The sequence below is a fragment of the Bacillus rossius genome, chromosome 3 (genome assembly GCF_032445375.1).
Source record: "Bacillus rossius redtenbacheri isolate Brsri chromosome 3, Brsri_v3, whole genome shotgun sequence".
NCBI lineage: Eukaryota > Metazoa > Arthropoda > Insecta > Phasmatodea > Bacillidae > Bacillus > Bacillus rossius.
Window position 1 is genome coordinate 105,027,013 of NC_086332.1, and position 19,895 is coordinate 105,046,907.

At 40.4% G+C, this 19,895-nt stretch overlaps 1 protein-coding gene across 1 annotated transcript in view; it reads right to left on the minus strand.

The window, feature by feature from the left end:
• LOC134531103 (1,5-anhydro-D-fructose reductase-like) overlaps positions 1–18,406 on the minus strand; it is a 78,309-nt gene extending 59,903 nt beyond the window's left edge. The window contains exon 1 of the mRNA XM_063366651.1: positions 18,141–18,406. Within this exon, the coding sequence (XP_063222721.1) occupies positions 18,141–18,203 (63 nt within the window). The 5' untranslated portion in view covers positions 18,204–18,406. The remainder of the gene's footprint in view (positions 1–18,140) is intronic.
• Between the last annotated feature and the right edge of the window lie 1,489 nt (positions 18,407–19,895).

Consider the following 19,895-nt stretch of genomic DNA (forward strand, 5'->3'; position numbering starts at 1 on the left):
ATAGGCGGTCGTGACAATCATCGGGAAAGGTCAAATCCACTTCCGCAAAATATGACGTATCGCCATCTATGTCAATGGCGTTGAAATCCCAACTCGCATACTCATCCCTGGGAACCCACTCAAATTTGCCCACGGGAAGTTTATCTAACATTGTGTGAGCATACAAAGCGTTTACATCGAAATAGCAGATGTACGAAGACGGAAGGCTCGAGTCGTGAGTGGACATGTGAACATTATTGGCTTTCGCGTGACGTCGACTAACATTTGTTATACCTCCACGAACGGCTGACTCTAGGAAGAGGTATATATCCGGGTCGGTTATCAGCTCAAGACGCGCACCGGTTTTAAATAAAAGTGCATCCCATGCGAGCGAGGGAGCAGTAATATAATGGGCAGGATCTAATGAATAATATTGTAAGCAAACTAAACGAAACGACTCGAATATGTCGGCCAGCAAACAAGTATCCACCTTAAGATAACTAAGTGCGCACTCTTTCAATGTGGCACAATGGAAGACGTCCCAAGCATTTTGAGCGTGAGTATAGTCCAGATCACTCACGTCCGTGCCACTCATTACGTTATGGAACGCTTCCTTTGATGGTAGCGAGGCAGTCTGCAAATGTTCACTAGATTTAACAAAATCATAGGGAAACACACCTTTAAGAGTAGCTAACTGAAACTGTGCGTCATCTGGAAACATTGAACGGGTGACTTTCAATTTATCTGGCGTGAGATTTCCAGCGAGAGTTTCCAGAGATGAATTTAAAAAGTTAAGTGAATCTATGAATCTAAGACGCACAGTGTGCATGCCTCCTTGCGCATTATCTGAAATGGGTATGTATTTTGTAATGCACTTGTAGCTCTCCATTGTAACTCCAAGGACTTTGACACTGCCGGGGTTCTCCACAACGAAGGAACCGTCCGGCTGTGCAATCCGCCGCGAAACTAAATGTTGCATTAAAAAGTGGGCATCGTAATTTTGCAAATTATGAAAAACCGCGACGAGTTGATTCTTTTGCATCCTGAAAGCCAGGTTGCATTTAGAATGGGCATAACCACGTATTTCACCAGTAAAATGGCAGTGATCGAGCACCGTCTGCCCAGCCAATACCTTCTGACAGATATGGCAATGTGTTTGACTCGCAAGCCTTGCAGAGACGGCCCGGGTCGGTGTCTTAATAGTAATGGTCTTTGAATAAATATCGCAAACCCACTGTGTCATTGAAACTAATTCTGCGATCATTTCAGCAATACAATTATCACCCTCGAATTGCACATACTTGGTCAAAGAGCTATCGTACCCACATACTAACAAAATGCTACATGCATAAGGCACGTGTTCGTTTACCCGCGTAGTGCTAGAAGACTCGTCACCGGGCAAACAGATGGAGAAAGGCTTCAGGTAACACTCGGTGTCACAGTACGCAATAAAGCCTAGGCGGTCCTGTTTTGCAAAGTTTGTAAATTGCAAATACTTGTTCTCTTCTGTAGGGAAACAGGTCCGCACTGCTTGATGCTGGCTGCAGAGAACATTGTGTGAATTTAATCTGTCTTCGCTTGTAAAATACTGAAGACAGCGCTCGCAAATCCATTTCTTATGTTGCGTCTTGGACAATTGTGTATTCAATAATCTGGACATTGATTTTATGTAAACAAAATGTAGGTGCTCTGTCGCGCCACTCGAACGAATCGCCAATATATTTACATGTCTCTCTCTTCGCTCAGAGGATACGCGAAGAGGCTGGATCGAGGATTCAGATTTGCCACTAAAACATTCGTCAACGATATTCCCCTTAGAATCTACGCAAGCGTAAACATTAATGGAAATATCATTGTTCCTCTCAAATGTTTTAATCTGATGCAGAGTGGAGGGAAACGTCAAGCCATTCGTATTAAAATACATGAGTGGATTTGGATACGAAGTGGCTCGAGAAACATTGCCTTCCACCGTCGACACACCTGCCATGACGGCATACAGGAAACAGTGCTGCTCGGGACACTCAATGTTAACACAAGCTTTCCTATTGTACAAAAACGCCGGCAATTTCGTGTGCGCTGCGCCAACCATGAAAACTCTATAGTTTGAAACATGTACATCCATGTTAATCAATCTTTTTAGAGCCCAGCCACTGCCACCCGCACCGAAATCACTAACGTGTTTATTGATTTCCGGAATGAATGTTGAATCGTAGATTTCCCCTACCTCGTCAGAGTGCAGTATCGCGGTTGAGTGAGTTGTGAAATGAAAAGTTTCACTCTCGTTTCCCTCTGCAGATTCCTTAACAAATGAAGCCGAGAGTGAAACGTAAACTTTAAAGGGGCGAATTAATTCGTTAGTTAAGTCCAGAAAGGGAACCCTACATCTCTGTAGAAACCGATCCAAGTCCGGATCGACATTTTCAATATCATTTCCAATTCGAAAGTCCACTATCTTGTTAGCAAATGCAGTGTTCAAGGTAACACGCTCCAGGCGAGGCAAGACGTCGGGCCCCTGCGCCAACTCCACCCCTGACCCCCGCCCACCATCGCGAGAGTCAGGGATAGAAGGCCCAGCTTCATTAAGACGGAGTCGCTTTGCCTCGGGGGAAGAAGAACGGGAAGACATATTAAGAGAAAAGAGATAGAAAATAAAGAGAGGGAAATTACGTTTAACAGTGAGCACAAAGCTAAAACAGAAAGAAAAGAATAAAATTTAGTAGACGTATTTATGGAGTATGGGTTTGACATAATAAATTTAAATTAATTTTTTTCTTCAGAAAACTATGTTAGATTGTACACGAAATCTCCCATCCGTTTGCAAGATTTTAAAATAAATTTTTTTAGAGAATATCTCTAGATGGAAATATTTTCTAAAAAAAAAACATTTACATATTAATGAAATAGGAAATGATAATAAATTATAGATGGTAAATGCGAAAACATTGTGTGGTAGTAAAAGGTGAAGAAAGTTGAAGTTTAATATTATTTTCATGTTAAATGAAAAAAAGAATATTTCCATTCAAAATGATAATAATATCATCCTAACATTACAAACAGCTTAGTAATATATTATTTTCATGTTAAATGAAAAAAAGAATATTTCCATTCAAATGATAATAATATCATCCTAACATGTCAAACAGCTTAGTAAATACATTTACAGTAAATTGTATCTATCTATCTTACCTTTGCTGGAAAAAACAGGAGGCGCAGCTCTGCTCGTCGAGGTAGCAGCAGTGCGGCGGCAGCAGCAGTGCGGCGACTGATCAGAGACTGTGGCCCCTCACAGTCTGTGGCGTTTATATATTTAACTAATGTGGCAAGATGGCTGCCAGCGTTTTTTTTTTTTTACTCTGGGAACCCCTCACGCCGCAGCGCGTTGCGTCTGGTAATTTTTTTTTTACAACTTACCACCCCTCCCTCCAGACGGATCTCACCCCAGTAACACAATGAACAGGCTAGTATTCAAATAATATAACAAGTAATAACATTTACAGTTTTTATTCAAAAGTCACTCTTCAAACCACTCCTCATACAATAAAAAAATAAATTATACACATAACAAATTACATGAAGAGTTTTTTCACAAAAATGTATTAAATTAAAAAAAATAATTTATGACTCTTTAATCAGAGTCCAAAATTAATTATAAAACTGTTCATAATAGACCACACTTATGTGTGTTTTAAATTACAACAATAAAATTACATTGAAACGTTTTTTCACAAAACGACGTATTAAATTAAAAAATATATATTATGACTCTTTAATCAAAGTCCAAAATTACGTATAAAACTTTTCATATTATACCACACTTATGTGTGTTTTAAATTACAACAAATAATTGATATAAAGAGGTTTTTTCCACAAAAACCATGTATTAAATTAATAAAGCACAAGTCATAAAACTTACAGTTTGTTATACATTTCTATGAGTACAGTACGTAGGGCTATTTTGGCATTGCTTAGGTCTCTTTCGTGCTGGTTCTGCTGAACGTTGTGATCACCATCTTGACTGACGGGTCCCAGATGGCTGAGGTCTCGGGTTCGAGTCTTGCGCGGTGCATACGTTGCGGGAGCTCTCCGCTGACATTTCTTGCGCGCTGGTTTCGCAGGCTCGATGATAGCTGATGCACAGTCGGGTGAATGCAGTTCTGGCATTTGCAAGGCGTGATTGTAGACTTCGTCGACACTGCAAGGCAATGGCGTGTCTTTTCGCATGTAATTAACTGCACAACGTCCGTACGAATTGCACTGATTAACTTCCAGGGGTAAATCGTTAGTGTCCGGGTTTATAATCTGAACAGTGTGAAAGTGACCGTCACAACTCTCCACATAGTTCTTCAGGATGCCATTATTCCAGATTGAGTACTCCACCACTGATAAACCACGAGACAGGTTTTCATAATGGTTACCCGGATTAAACGACATGTTTACTCGACCGAGGCTCAACGGTTGTTGGATGTTTAGCCAGCGGATGGCATAAGTGCACGTAACAGTTCTTATCTTCACAGTGAAACGATGTTAACAGTCTCATGGTAGTATATGGGAATGATTTATCCCAACACATGCGATAATGGATATTATCGCGACACGATTCAAAGTATACAGGCAGACGTTCACAATCCTTCTCAATGTCGTAATATCTAACACGGTATTCGACACAGTGCAGGCTAGAATGCACGTAAATATATCTAGTTTCTTGACAGTCGTACATTAGCTGAGGTAAAGTGTCAGTTAACCTAGGATCCGCTATTCTGTTTTTCTTAGCTTTTTCTCGCCATCGGCGCGAAGCCAAAGAAATAGGAATGTCATAGAAGTTTCGGTCACTTTGATTATCACTAAAACCATCATCTGACAATTGTTCTGGGTTCGTATCTAAATAACGAACATCCTCGAACAGCGGCATGGGAACGTCCAGATGTTCACCGGAAGCTAGTTTTAAGCCTTAGGGATACGGCCCGCGGATGTGTCTAGACTTTTCCCTCTTGGTCTTGATGGGGTCTCGACCCCAGATGGGTGGGAACATGGCGGACGTCACTCACCGGAGCTGTTACTGGCGAAGACGGGTGGGTGGCAGCTGGCGGGCGTGCGGGTGGCAGCTGGCGGGCGGGTGGCGGCTGGCGGCTGGCGGCAGATGTCTAGCCGCGACAGCGGCCGTCCTCCTCCTCCTCGTCGTCGGAGCCGTCCGCGGTGTGCAGGTCGCAGATGTCCGGGTTGCACGGCACACTCCACGAGTGGTTGCCCCCGTCGAGGAATGTTGCGTGTGTGAACGAATCACACGATTCACTCCAGGCAACCACCGTGCCGTTGGGACGAAGCACCTCGAACTCAACAAAACCTTGCTCCTGGCCGGGCCACACCTGCAACACCTCATCTGCGGCCTCGACGAGCAGAGTTTCCGGAGAGCATGGGAGGTGTGTGTCCGGCCGTAGGAGTCTTACGCTGCAGTTTTGCTGAGTGCAAGGCAGCTCTATCACTTCCTTGTCTGCGTCCTCGCAAACCAGGTGTCCCAACGCTGTGCACACGTGCAACCACTGGCGACCGTCTGCCGTCTCGAAGTTCATGCGACCGCAGCCGAGCAACACATCCCGATACAGCGTTTCCGGATTAAACTGCATTTGTACGAAGAGTGGCTTGGAGGGTGACTAGGCTCCCCTACGAACGACGCGTTACATGGATAGCACCGAGGGTGGCCACCCCACCGGGCTCCCCCATCCCTACGAGCGACGCTATAACACCGAGGGTGCCCACCCCACCGGGCTCCCCCTCCCCACGAGCGACGCTTTCAATTTATTGTATCGGGGGGGAAGCAAGCAGGGTCTGGCGTCGCTTGGCAATTCTCCAACGCCCAAGCCCTAAGCAGCGCGGCGTTATGTCGTGACGTAACGGGCCGTGCACGGCTATTATCTTGCGTATACATTTTATTCAGTTCTTTCAGTGACGGACATCCGAGCTCGGTCTGAGCATCCTGAATATTAACATGTTTTTTACACAACTTTGCAAGCCACCTTTTTTGCTCTACGCCTGCCACCATTACGGTTCCGCTGATGTGTCCTGACAGGATGTTTTGCAACGAAGTATACGGAAACAGACCGTCATCCCAATGGATGCCGTGGAAATGTCTAGTTAACCAAGAATTTGTTCTCTGGTAATTTCTGTGGAGGTACTTCCACGAGTATGGCGGCTGAAATGTTCTCGTAATTATCTCCCCTTCGTCATTAGCCAGGCTTATCTCTTTTAAGACGAAACCGTGCTGAGAGTAGCATCCCTGGAGGTTGGCATACAGCATGACGTCCCAGGGAAGACTGCGTTATCACTTACATTACATTAGATTTTTAATAGATTTGTCTCTCGGGTTATACGAAACCAATCGATCGTGCAGAATTAGTGCGAATGCTTGAGTGCCGACGGGAATATTTCTCGTTGTGGTAATTTCTATTCTACAATCCACGACTCCTCCAATCATCTTATCGTTCTGTTTAGACACATCAAACACAAAGAGAGGAGCCATATCTTTAAATTTCTCCGGATCGAGAAGTGGTGATGATTGACGACCGTAATATGAGTCTTGAAATTCCGCGTACATGTTATACACCAGCAGATAGCTATCATTAGGAAAATTACTATCCAGGTTTGTGTACGGATAGGATTCCGAATTCAAAAAAACTTTCACATTCTTAATGTCAACATGATCAAACTTTGATTTATCACCGGCGACGTTGTTTTGCCTACCCATTTGAAATGCGACTATTATATATCTAGGCTTTTCCGTATTAAATGATGTTTTCACGGACCAATGTACCGATTGAGATTGCGGCAGGGCCGGATACGTTTCGAGGCTCCAGGATCGGAAAGGAATGTCTATGTTTTTTCCTTTTTCAACCATTTTAAGCAAATGAATTCTCTGTGCGGTAGAAACGGTTACATGAGGCATTAAACAATCGATGCTCGTGAATGTTAGTGTCACAGGCAACGGTTGCGCTGCCGTGTCTAACACCGCGTTGTTCTGAGAGTTTGAAACAAGTAACACTAATTCTTGTCGAACGTTAACTAAAACGTGTTTATAATCTTCGAAAAATCCCATGAGACTACTCAAAGGCACGCATATTTCAAAATCGCCGTTTGCATTAATGGGTACACTATAGTCTTCAGTCAAGCCCCAGCCGGCCATCTTGGAAACGGCTTTTTCACTGGGCGTTAGCGAAAGATAGTTTTTAATCGTAGTGACTAATCCAACGTCGCGACATTCATCTATCTGTAAATTATTTACCTCGTACGCAATTCTGTTAAACATGTGTAAAATTCCATTTCTGACAATTTTTGCGTATGTAGCGGCCTGGCCATCCGGTTTGACGAATTTTCCGTGGATTCTTAACAGGCTTTTGCAAGGCAGACAATAAATATCAGAATTCTGGATTGCGATACGTATCTCGGAATTTAAATCATAAGGACCCGAAATGAATGGCCGGTAGCTATGTATTTCCGTTTTCGTGATATCATTTTCAAATTGAATTGGCTGGTCGACTTGGAGAATGCTGGAATCCATTTTGGAATACTTTGAATCCTAGTTTCTTGAGAAAGCGTATATTTTTACGTGTTAACCGCTTGGCGTCTCGCTGACTACTGGGTCTGCCTTCGAAACCCCCGGAGCCTTTATGAATGCCAAAGTAATTCACTCCCATATTTTTTTTAAATGCAGACGTAACGTTATTTCTTCGCCTCTAAAATCGATGAGCTTCCCGTTTTGGTCGACTATCCTCACAGACAACTCGTGTATTCGTTTAACGATCACCGGAACGTATATGAAAGATTTAGGTACTTCGATGACCTTATAACCAGGCGGGACGCTGGGGTAAAACTCGTGTATGCTCAAGCTAGGTTGTCTGTTTAAATAGCTGGAGCCCACGATATTTGTATCTATACGTATGACCGATTCAGGGAAAATATTGACCGGTTGTGTTGACTCATGCATTCGACCTGCCACGTAAATTTTAGGTTCAAAACCGAGCATTTTTCCGATCGTATCGCTTCCTGTAAAATTGATATTGTAATTACTATGCATATTACATTGCAATGTATTAGGGTTGCCTCTCAAAATAAATGTCGCATCGTGTGGTAACAGATCTCCGATGTAACTTTCCAAATCTGAAATTTCATAACTTCCGACGGGAAGAATAATTTGAGACACAGGACCATTGTTTTTCGAAAAACGGAATTTGTTGTTTTTTTCGTCAACGTTCGGAATGGAATGGTATGTTTGAAAGTCGATTAGCCCAATCTGCCACTCTCCATTCGTAAGGTCAAGGGGTGGAAAATATACGGACCGTAATTCAGAATTTTTTCCCGTTAATATAAGTGAAATTGACATTTCAGGTTAGCTTGCACTACAGTATGGATCACCAGGATAGGTTGCACTCTGGTATAGACTGTACGCGTCAATGGCTGGTGTATCTGTGCTGTTTGAAATTATTTATTTTGCTTCTTATACGCGGACACGAGAAATCTTAAACATAAATGACTGCAATTCTACGATTTGATCGTCTGTTGTCTATCGTAATTGTAACTTAACATCGTGCCTTTCAGATACTTTCTTACTTCCGGAGGCAGTCTGAGGTCGCCATAGCTGTCATAATACAGCGCAGTGCTGCCAGACTTTTTATATGCAACCCAGTGAGTTCCTTTTCCTGTCGATACGTCTAGATTAATTATCCCGCACTCGTACTGTTACGGTTTTAAAGGTAAGTTATCTCTCATGAAAACACCTCGGAAATTTTTGATTTTCAACTTGAATACCGCATTTTCTAAATCCGTCGTAGTTAGCGGTCTGTGAGGCAAGGCTAAAATCACCCTTTCCTCATTTTTTTTTTACTGCTTTCTTAGTCGCTGCGGCGAGAGAGACCCTTCCCCGCGGGGGTCGTGTGGGAGGAGGGTTAATAGCGTCCCACCCTTCCCTTTCCCCCTTTTCGCTTCCGGCGGCTGCGGCGGTTGCAGCAGCTGCGTCCTCCCACGCCTCCCCTTACGGCTTTGAATGGTCGTAAAAAAAGCCCCGCACCATTTTTGCTTCGATTTGTTAAGGCCTGAATACGTCTGTGATGTTGTGCATTTTGTTGCAACAATTTAGTCTGATTATTAGCGGTTGTCACGCTCTTTGCGATTCCGGCTGCGCCTCCGATCAAAGAACCGAGCGCTGCCAGAGCTGGAAATAGAAATGGTAGAACACCGCCCTTTTTATCACGTTTATTTTTCTTATTTTTTTTCTTTGCGATTCTTATGCCGGCTCCTAGTTTACGCTTAACACTCATTATTTTACTTACGCTCCAAGCCGCGATCTTTTCACCTAGCTTAGTTTGAGGGTTCTGTGCAATTTGTTTAGCTTTAAATGCTAAAATACGGTCAGCTTGATGTCTGTTCTCCAAATCGTTACTATATGCGTATGAAATATCGTGTTCTTTGCACGCTCTATCTAATTGATTTTTGCCTGGGTCTCCGCGTGCTAAACGTTTTTCAAGTTTTGTACCGCGCCCACAGTACTGATAAGATGGCAAATGTAGCTCGAAAGGTAATTTATTTATGGCAGAGTTAATAAGACCTTTACCCTTCACCCTCCTTCCAGCACGACGCATATCAGCTTAATGACTTTGGGGGGTATAAATAAGACGGTTTTATACTTTTTACGCTTCAGTTGTAACGATGGAAGTAATCCCTCAACATGACAGTCTTCCGATCGAAATTATTCACGATGATTTTATAAGCAAACGGGAACATCCTAACAACATCCTAACGGAGTGCGTTTCGAGAATATTTATTTGTATAGCAAGAGCATAGAACAACCAAAATATAAACGTTTGGCGCAGGTATTGTCTCATGTTCAAGGTATTAAATTTTTTCTATTTCGTGAAAATGAAGAGGTAGTGCCGCCAAGCAAAGTGCTACCCAATTCGATTATAATTTTCGATGACATCGGATGCGAAAAACAGGCAATAGTTCAAAAGTATTTTTCCATGGGGCGACATTTATTGTGCGATTGTTTTTATTTAATTCAAACGTATAGCCAAACCCGAAAACAGTTGGTTCGGGATAATGCTAATTTGATAATTTTATTTAAAATGGATCTTATAAATCTTCAACATGTTTACCACGAGCAGTCACAACCGACATGTCATTCGATAAATTTAAAGATGTTTGTGCTCGCTGTTGGAATAGCAATGATGGTTATGGTTTCCTAGTAATAGGTAAGGATTTTCCTCTACAAAAAGGTCGTTATCGCTGTGGCTTCGATCACTTCATAGTGTTACCTTCGTGAAGAATGAACTTGGGCATCTCCAAATTTGGGAGCGGCGGGAATAAACGTCGGCGACAGTCATGTCTGACTCTTACGGAAGATGGGCACTGTCAGGTTGGCGGGAAACGTTTGCGCGGTGTAGGCGATCCACGTGATGCGGCAGATGCTGCCACAAAGAATTACGTAGATGTAGCTTCCGGTGCCACCGCACATGCAATTAGTATGATGGCGAATAATTTAGAAAAAGACTTTGGTCTACTAAAAAACAGTCTCTCATACGCACAGGATCTTAATAACAATTTGCTAACGTATCTACATCAGTTTGAAAAGAAGAGTACAGATGTTTTAGATAAAATTCGAGGAAATTTACCCGAGAAGGAAGTTTTAAACGAGTTGAAAAATCTGGTATCTGTAAGTAGTGATGAGCTGAATGTTATTTTTACGGATGTGAAGGATCTCGTTAGCTCGTCACGTGACTTGCAGAGGGGAATGGGAAGTTACTTGCGTCAGGCAGATAGCGATACGCGCGAGTCATTTGCCAAGATTCTAGAGCTGTTGAAGGCTCTGTCAAGTGGTGGTTGCAATAGGAACTTTAGCGAGCTAAAGAATCTTTTTCTGACTAAACACAACGAGGATTTATATATACACAAACAACACTTTGAAGCAATCAAAAATGCTTTGGTGTCTACAAACGAAAAACAATCTGATACGACTGCGTACCTAAGGCAGGTTGATGCCACGGATCGCGCGACATTTACAGAGATTTTAACACTCGTGGGCGAGCAACCGAAGCTTGTAAGTAAGGAAATAGTGTCCGGTATGGAATTTCAAATTAATACTTTGATGAGTTCTCTACGCGAAGATACTGCTAAATTTATTAAGGAGTCTCTATCGAGTTTTGAGGCTAAAGTTGATAGTCTCGTTAGTGGAGCTAATTCATGTTCTCAGTTTCCACATATCGTTAATCAAAGCTTGAATGCAATGAGAAATCGTCTAGACCTATTGTATAAACTATTGGGAAGGAAGCTAGCGGACAGACCTGAAAACCAGCCGGCACAGTCACCATCTGTATCGCTTCCGGTTTTAAGAGGTCAGTCACCGAATTTGTCTGGTGTACCATCTGTATCGCTTCCGGTTTTAAGAGGTTCGTTGGTGAATTTGTCTGGTGTAAGACCATCTTCAAATCCGCTTCCGCATATTACCCTACCGGTTGAGCTTCCCATTATACCCACTACAGCTACTGAGCTTCAAAGGCATAATTAATGTATAAAAGCCTCTATTTACGCTGACATGAGTCAGTCATGGCTTCAGAAGCAAGAAAGCTCCATCACGTCATACAAAACGTTCGTGAAAAATATTTGCTGGCCAAACGCGCGCGCCTGGCGCGGGATGCAGTTAATGAACAGGTATTCAAACCGATCACTTCGCGTCTCGAGAGTTCTTCTGCTGCCACGGATAATTTATCGGTGGAGGTGAAAAAAGAATCCGCTACACCTATCGCTAAACCTGAGATTAAGACTTTCTCCAGCGAAGGTGAAGAAGAAGATGATGATGATTTACCACTGATTGTTCATTCAGGTAAACGCTCGGCTGCGTCACGTGAGCCGTTGGGTGAGGAAGCCCGGTCCTACCTAACCGCATTCAATTCTAAAATAAACGATACGACCTACGGAATTTACAAACGCAAGAATCGCTGGTTCTTGGGAAATACGGAAGTTTTTTTCCTACCTAATAATTTACTTCGCATAGATGATGAAATAATACAACCTTCGCCGGGATTATATGAGCTATTGTTTTCGAAAGAACCTAAGGTGTATTCAGAAGCTGCATTGCGTCAATACACACGCTTGCTGCGGTCTACTAGCGCATGTTATAAGAGGAATGATGCATCATCTAAACGTTATAAAAACACCGATCATGAAAAGTTTGGGCTCATTAAGGATCTTTGTCCTGTCATTGCTTCCCATGAAGGCAGTGGTTTAGTTGAAAAACTAGATTTAAATCGTCGAAAGGAATATGTTTACTGGAACTCGGTAAATGAATTATGTGATCGGCTTAGATTATTACTTGCATCGCAACAATCCGGGAACACAAGCCATTCCAATGAAGTGTTGGCCATACTAGAAGAACTCATTGAATCAGGCTACATTAAAAAAAATTAAGTAAAAAAAAAAAAATGACTGCCAGACGCGGTATTGCATTTGAACTTCACAAAAGTGCATGCAAAGTCTTTCCTCGGAGACGTGTAATCACTAATGGTCTCGGCGATCTTTTACAGATCGATTTGGTGGAAATGCAACCTTATCACCGTGCGAATAAAGGATTCAGATATATATTGGTTGCGATTGATGTTTACTCCAAGCGGGCTTACGCGGTTCCGGTACTGAAAAAAACTGCGGAGCTTGTGGCTTTAGCTATGAAACGTATTCTAAAGGATTCTGGAGTTTTCACTCACGTGCACTCAGACCGCGGTACCGAATTTTATAACAGAAGATTTCAGACATTGATGAAAGAACACGGAATCAACCATTATTCAACCAACAGCGAGCTGAAGGCCTCGGTAGTTGAACGCTTCATTAGAAGTTTAAAATCGCTTTTGTTTACGGAAATGAGCGCTCAGGGAAACTATAAATGGCTACCGCTCTTACCAAAAGTTATGGAAATATACAACGGCAGATTTCATAGGACTATCGGTATGAGCCCCAACGAGGTGAAAGATAATTCTCTTCTTAAAACGGTTTACAATGTTGTGAAAAAAATAGATCACAGGCGACTTAAAGCTAGTGTCGGAGATCATGTACGTATCTCACGAAATAAGGATTTATTTGCAAAAGGTTATTCCGTAAATTGGTCCCACGAGATTTTTAAGGTGATAAAAATACGCAACAGTTATCCTAGAACATACTACTTGTCTGATCTAGATGGAAATGAAATTAAGGGCGGTTTTATTCTCAAGAAATTCAAGTGACAAAGTATATAGACACTTATTTAATTAATAAAATCCACAAGCGACTTCCTACACGTCTTCTAGTCAGCTGGAAGGGATTCCCAGAATCAGTAAAAACATGGATTTCTAGAAGCGGTCTGGAAGACTGATGGAGTGAACTTAGTATGCAGAAACTTGGTAATATGTGTAAGGAACTATGCGGTCATGGTAGACTGCTGTTAATGTTTAAAACTCTGTTTTTGTTTGGAAAAATAAACGTACTATTTAATATAATTTTTGTAGCAATGCGCTACTCGTAAAAAAAAAAAACTGCTGTGTGAAAAAATAATATATACATACATACATTATAGTTGAACAGAAACATTTACGTAAACGAGACTATGGCAAAAATAATAATATTATTACAAGTTATTTTTACCTGGTATTAATCAAATGGCAGGTACAGGTAACTAACACACCAGACAGACGTAATATTTTCCGAGACTATGGCAAAATATTATTATTACAAGTTACTTTTACCTGGTATTAATAAAATGGCAGGTACAGGTAACTACAACACCAGATAGACGTAATATTTTTTTTAAGTGTTGGGGAAAAAATATATATATATTTTAACTTTGGAAGAAATTACATTTAAACTCTCTTCGGCTGCGGCGGTCGCCACCCCTCTGCGAGCGGACAGCTGCCAGTGTATGAGTAATTATTTAAATAAAAAAAATTGACAATGGGGGACGGAGGGTTCGAAGCGGTCTTCGGTTGCAGCCGGCACCCCTCTGCGAGCGGCGTCCCCTATGCGGACACCTGGCTGTCTGAGTCATTATTTAATTTACACTGGGGGGGACGAACGAAAGGGCCGTTGGGAGTACGCGCCATCGTCGTCTGCGCGGCTCCAACACCCCTTGGGAAAACATATATTTTAATTTTTATATATATATATAATGCCTATAAATGCACAATACCTTTTGTTTTAAATGACAAGTGACGTAATAAGCATACTTTTTTTTTTAAAAAATAAAATTTGCTGATATATATATTATAAATAATATTATTTTTTTAAGTAATTAATACTACTGTATATATGTTTCATTTCCACAATACACACACTACGAGAGAACATTATGTCTTTAACACAACAAATGTGTTTGAATTCGCTGAAATACGTAAAGTATAATTATTTTTTTATCATAACACGCTATAACCATAAGTAATGCCTATAGCTTATTTTTATTTATTATTATAGACAGACATGCTACACACCAAATTAAGCATACTATAACTATACTGGTCTAGTACTATAAGAAAACATGGCTACACTTCAGTGTGTGCGTTTTTTCAAAATTTGACATCTACTACTACCACTACTACTACTATAGTCATATAGTAGTGGCTGACGAAATAATACTTTCTTTTATTTTCAAACTTGAGAGAAATGCAAAAAACCAATGACTATAAATGGGGAAGAAAAAAAAGATGGCGGCCTGGTATGCTGTGCTACAAGATGATGGCGGCCTGGTGTGCTATGCTACAAGATGGCGGCCTGGTATTCTGTACTACAAGATGGCGACTTTCAGCAATCGATTGTCATACATATATATAATATTATTTAATTTTTTTTTTCCAAAGTTAGCTGTTCTGGTTACTTCCTAGCAGTCGAAATTATTATTTTTTTTCCAATGTTTAAATAAACATGGCGGCCGGCCCGTTTTTTTTTAAATTTCCCGCTTAGCACTATAAAAAAAATAAAACATGGCGGCCGACTAGCAGCCGACACTATACATATTTTTTTTTTAAATTCCCGCCGTTTAAATTGGCCGACTAGCACTATAAAAAAAATAAACATGGCGGCCGCATAGCAGCCGATGTGCCTCATTTAAATTTACCGCTTAACACTATAAAAAAATAAACATGGCGGCCGCCCGTTTTTAAATTTGCAGAACTAGCACTATAAAAAAATATATATACCTTCTCTTTAAAAAAAATAAATATTTTATAAGCATATATATACAACATTTGAAATTATTTTCTCCAATATGGTCTCGTGGTCCTGTGGTTAGCATGACGGACTAACGATTCAGAAACGAAGGTTCGAATCCAACCGTCGCCACCCCTCACATTTTTATACTTGTAAAAATAATTCCGGGGCGCGACACTAGCGCTACCTACCCCCCTCATTTAGAAACATACACACACACACCCTCCCCCTCCTCCTCCCCCTCCGCAACGAACACGCCCGAAGTTACCCGACGAGATATATCGATCCTACCGAAGTTGGCTCACGATCAATATATCCAACCACCCTCCACGTGACGTCACCAACCCAGACAAGCACCTGTCAGGAAAAACACCTGTCACACATGCACCTGTCAAAAAACACCTGTCGAAAAAACACCTGTCACACCTGCACCTGTTCACGACAGGTGCACAACAGGTGCACGACAGGTGCAGGTGCACCTGTCGCTTTGTTTACAGTGTCCCAGAACCGGCGTGCTCCCCCTACTGTACGTGTGGGGAAGAGAAAAACAGAAGGGGATGGGGTTAGGGTTTTTTAATACATGTAAAAATATTTACAAATATTTATTCATGCTTTACATGCATGAAATAGTACACTTTGGTGTACAAGTGTGGCATACACTAAAGAAATTTTTGGTATAGTGCACTCTGGCCACAATTTCTGGCCGCCATTTAAGATACTAGCATTCCTGGTAGACACCTATGGCATATTATGCACTCACTGACTGCTTTTTTTTGGTAGACACATTTAACATAATGTGTTAGACTTCACCTCTTTCTACCAGTTAATTTTAATACCATCATCATTAATTTCATACTTTATAATTTCAGCTCCACCTCCCCTTCCCCTTTCATTCCTATTTTGATATTTCATTACTCTTTAATTGAGTTCGTGACCGAATGGACATGATGCTCGCTTCCCAACCTCGAGATAACAGGCTTGATCATAGATCGAGCCCCAGCCACCACAGTCATAAAATAAAAATAGCACCCATCAACTCTGGCACTACCTTGTGACGAAACTCTCAACTAAAAATGTCATTCAATATGGTGACATCCACAATGGCTGACAACACACACCAGCGACACCTACCTCTCAACTTCTCAACTCTGTTTAGAAGGGAGAGGGAAATAAATAAAAGGAATTTTTGAGATAGGTTGAGAGTGGTGATGAGTAGGGAAGTGAGGGGGGTGGTAGGAGAGGTAAAGGGGGAGAATAATTAAAAAAAGGTTTGATGAGTTGGAGATTGGGAAGTGGGTGACAATGATACCCTAATTTGCATACTCTTAATGGTCATGAAGTAACATGCTTCCCCTACTTATGTAGCTATGTGTGTGTAAACACAAATATTAACTTGAAAATATCATGCATTGACTTTTTTTCTTCTAATTGTATATGGTTCCAAAGCAATTGTAACGAATACCAATATATATATATATATATATATATATATATATATATATATATATATATATGCATCTTGAAGTATTACTACCAGTTAAGAAAGAGTAACAAAGTTTTCTTGTTGTTTATTACAACCTGCATAATGTAAATTAATATGATTTACAGGTAGTTTCAGGGAGAACCTAAATTTTTCACGTAGGATTGCTAATGCCCTCTCAACTTCTAAATTATAATACTGATAGTAATTTTCAGAATGCATCCAAAAAATTTCCATTCAATAATAATTAACTAACTGAAGAGGGATATTAAAAATCTTTGCAGTAATAATTGGTAATATCAATAATAGTTTTAGATGAAGGTTTTAGGTATTACATAGAAATCTTACAATTAATTTAAACTAATTATATAATTCACCTACTAAGGAAGTTATAAAGTTTTTGCTTCTCAAATATTTTTTCCCGTCATTTTCATAATGGTTGATCTTATCAAATTTTCTTTTACTAAATGTTAAGATAACATTTAGAAGTCTTACAATAACTTTGAAAGAACAAGATACATATTAAAGAAATTATGGATTTTTTATTCACTCTTTGATGTTTTTCAATCCCTTGCAGTAATTGTTAGTCTTATCATAAATTGTTTCAGCAAAAGTTTGTAATGATATTTAGATGGTTTACAATAAATTTAGATGGATTTACAGTGAACCTATTTAAGAAGTTATATTCTTTGTTCTTAAATCCCTGTTTTTATTTATTTGTTTTACTTCATGGTTAGTTAAATAAAAAAAACATTTGGGAAAAAGTTTTAAATTTAATTGATAAGGTTGAAAAAAATCTGAACGGATTTTATAGAGTGCATACTGCAATAAAAATGAATTTTTTGGTCTTTCAATCCCCGGTTTTCCCATCCCTTGCAGTAATAGTTGGTCGTATTGAAAATTTATTGAGACAAAAGTTTTTGGTAATACTCTTACTTAATACGAATGCCAATTTTTTGTTTTCAAAAAACGTATTCCATTTTTATTCCTTTCGTTCGATTTTGCCTATCAAACTCGATAGAGATTTACATGTTTTATTTTATATATTAGTTAAGAAGTGGTTTGTGAAAAATATTTTGTAGTTATCATGTTCATAATATGTGGTATATAGATACATAAATCTATGTAAACTTTTGAGATGACGATGGTTTTGGGATTTATGCACCATAAAAAGAAAAAAAATACGTAAAAGATTTCCGGAATCGCATCGTAGTTATGACTACAAATGGTGGTGTTTCTTCGAAATCTAACAAAAAAAAAATATATATATATAAAACTTCAAAAGATAGTGTTAAAATGTTACGACCTTCACAAAACTTCAGCAGGATTGCATTTAAACCTTTGATTAACATTTTACAGCGAATTGAACTGATTCGTTTCAGAATAATATGTTTCAATGCTTAAATAAGTTAAACTCACTAATGGTAATAATAACAGTGCTTATATTTTTTTTTCATTTTTCTTCAGCCGGACTAACCTGCCATGTACCAAAGCCCACGACGGGCATGCGAGCTCCATTGCTCAGTTCCAAAAACTTCATGATCACCTGAAAGTCATATATGTACTCTCTAGACTCGACAACATTAGTATCACTTGATGGCCTTTACACGTTATCACTCACTTATCGAGGCTAGTTATCGTCCGGCTGGTCCAACTGATAGCCTTGACTAAAGGCTTGTCAAGTTTCTAGCAGCCACTGAGTGAGTGTTTTTGATAGATCTTCCACATTTCGCTGACTGCTCACTAAAAATACAGAACATTTCTGAAAAAAATAACGGTAGTCACGAAACTAAACTCTGGAAGTGTACATGTAATCTATAGACTAATAGATATGAGTTGCATTTGAGTTACATGCCTACAAGCCAGTAGCACAAGGATGACTAAGCATTCATTGGCTTTGGTTGAATTTTCAAATGTTTTATCAAAGGAAATAATTCTGATGTATTTTTGTAGTGTAACTATGCATAATAATACTATATTTCTTATGCAAAACATAATACTTTTGCATAATGCGAGATAGGCAAACTCCCTAGTTCTTAAGCATATCTTACTAATATGGCTGCCCAAACTATTTTGTTTTGCTAGTTCGTCCACATGAAGTAGAACACATCTGTCCAATCTTTGGAGATGAAAATATGTAAAACATGCATTTAGATTTTCGAGAGAAAAAGTTGTCAGTGTAAGTGCCGTCTTTCAATAGCAGGAAAATGCCAATTTGGGAACAGGCGCAGGACGAGGATCCAATATGCTAATTAGTCAAGGGAGGAAGTCGACAAGGGGCCCTGAGGGGAAAAGTGAGTGTGGGGAGGGGATGGGGGTCCGGAACGTGGTAGTTTGCTGGAGGTCCCCATCTGGGACGACCGCCAGCAGATAGTTATTTCTCGAATAGTTTGTAGCGTTGCTGTGAGCTGTGGGAGAGCACTAGTTTCACAAGTTTTATTATTTTTTATAGTTTGATAAAGCCTTGAGTGTGATGGGTCGGGATCAAATAGCCGGAGACTGTTAGTAATAAAAATGTAAGGATGAAAAACATGCGTCTTTAACTGCTCGGTCACTGTAACTTAACAAAAAAAATATTCGGAGGCTGCAAGGAAGGGAAGGGGCGAGGGTCGCACACTGTAGCAAGTGGGGTATCAAAATGATCGGCGTGAAGTGGGGGGATTGAATGATAGTGCTGTCTGCTGGGGGGCGCTATCTTAGGTGGTAGTGCAGTTAATTCTTACACCACCAACTAGTGTATGCCAGCATCGGCATTAACCACAATTCTCTGGGATCGACATCTACTAGCAATACATATCCTAGTAAAATATCACTATATCTGCCAAGGAAGGGTAACTAATAACCAAATAAATCACATTAACAGGTATGTTATCATATTTATCAACATATAGCAAGACATAAAACATATAAAAAAGCTTACAAAAATCATATAATAAATATGAATCAATATGCTATTACATGTGTGAATCAATAATGTTACTAATGCGACTCAATTTCTGCATCTGCCACCCACCGATGTAAACTAGATGGGAAGCTGCACCACTTGATGTAGGATCATACATTTCTTCGTTTAAAAATATTCTCCGCCAAATACATTTCGGTATACACTGTAGGTCGGATCTCTTCAGCATAAAAGCCACCGCGAATAGGCGTACAGTCCATATCTTTGATGTAGTAGCAGTGGCGTAGCGTGGGTGGGGCGGAGGGGGCGGCCCGCCCCGGGCGGCAGCCC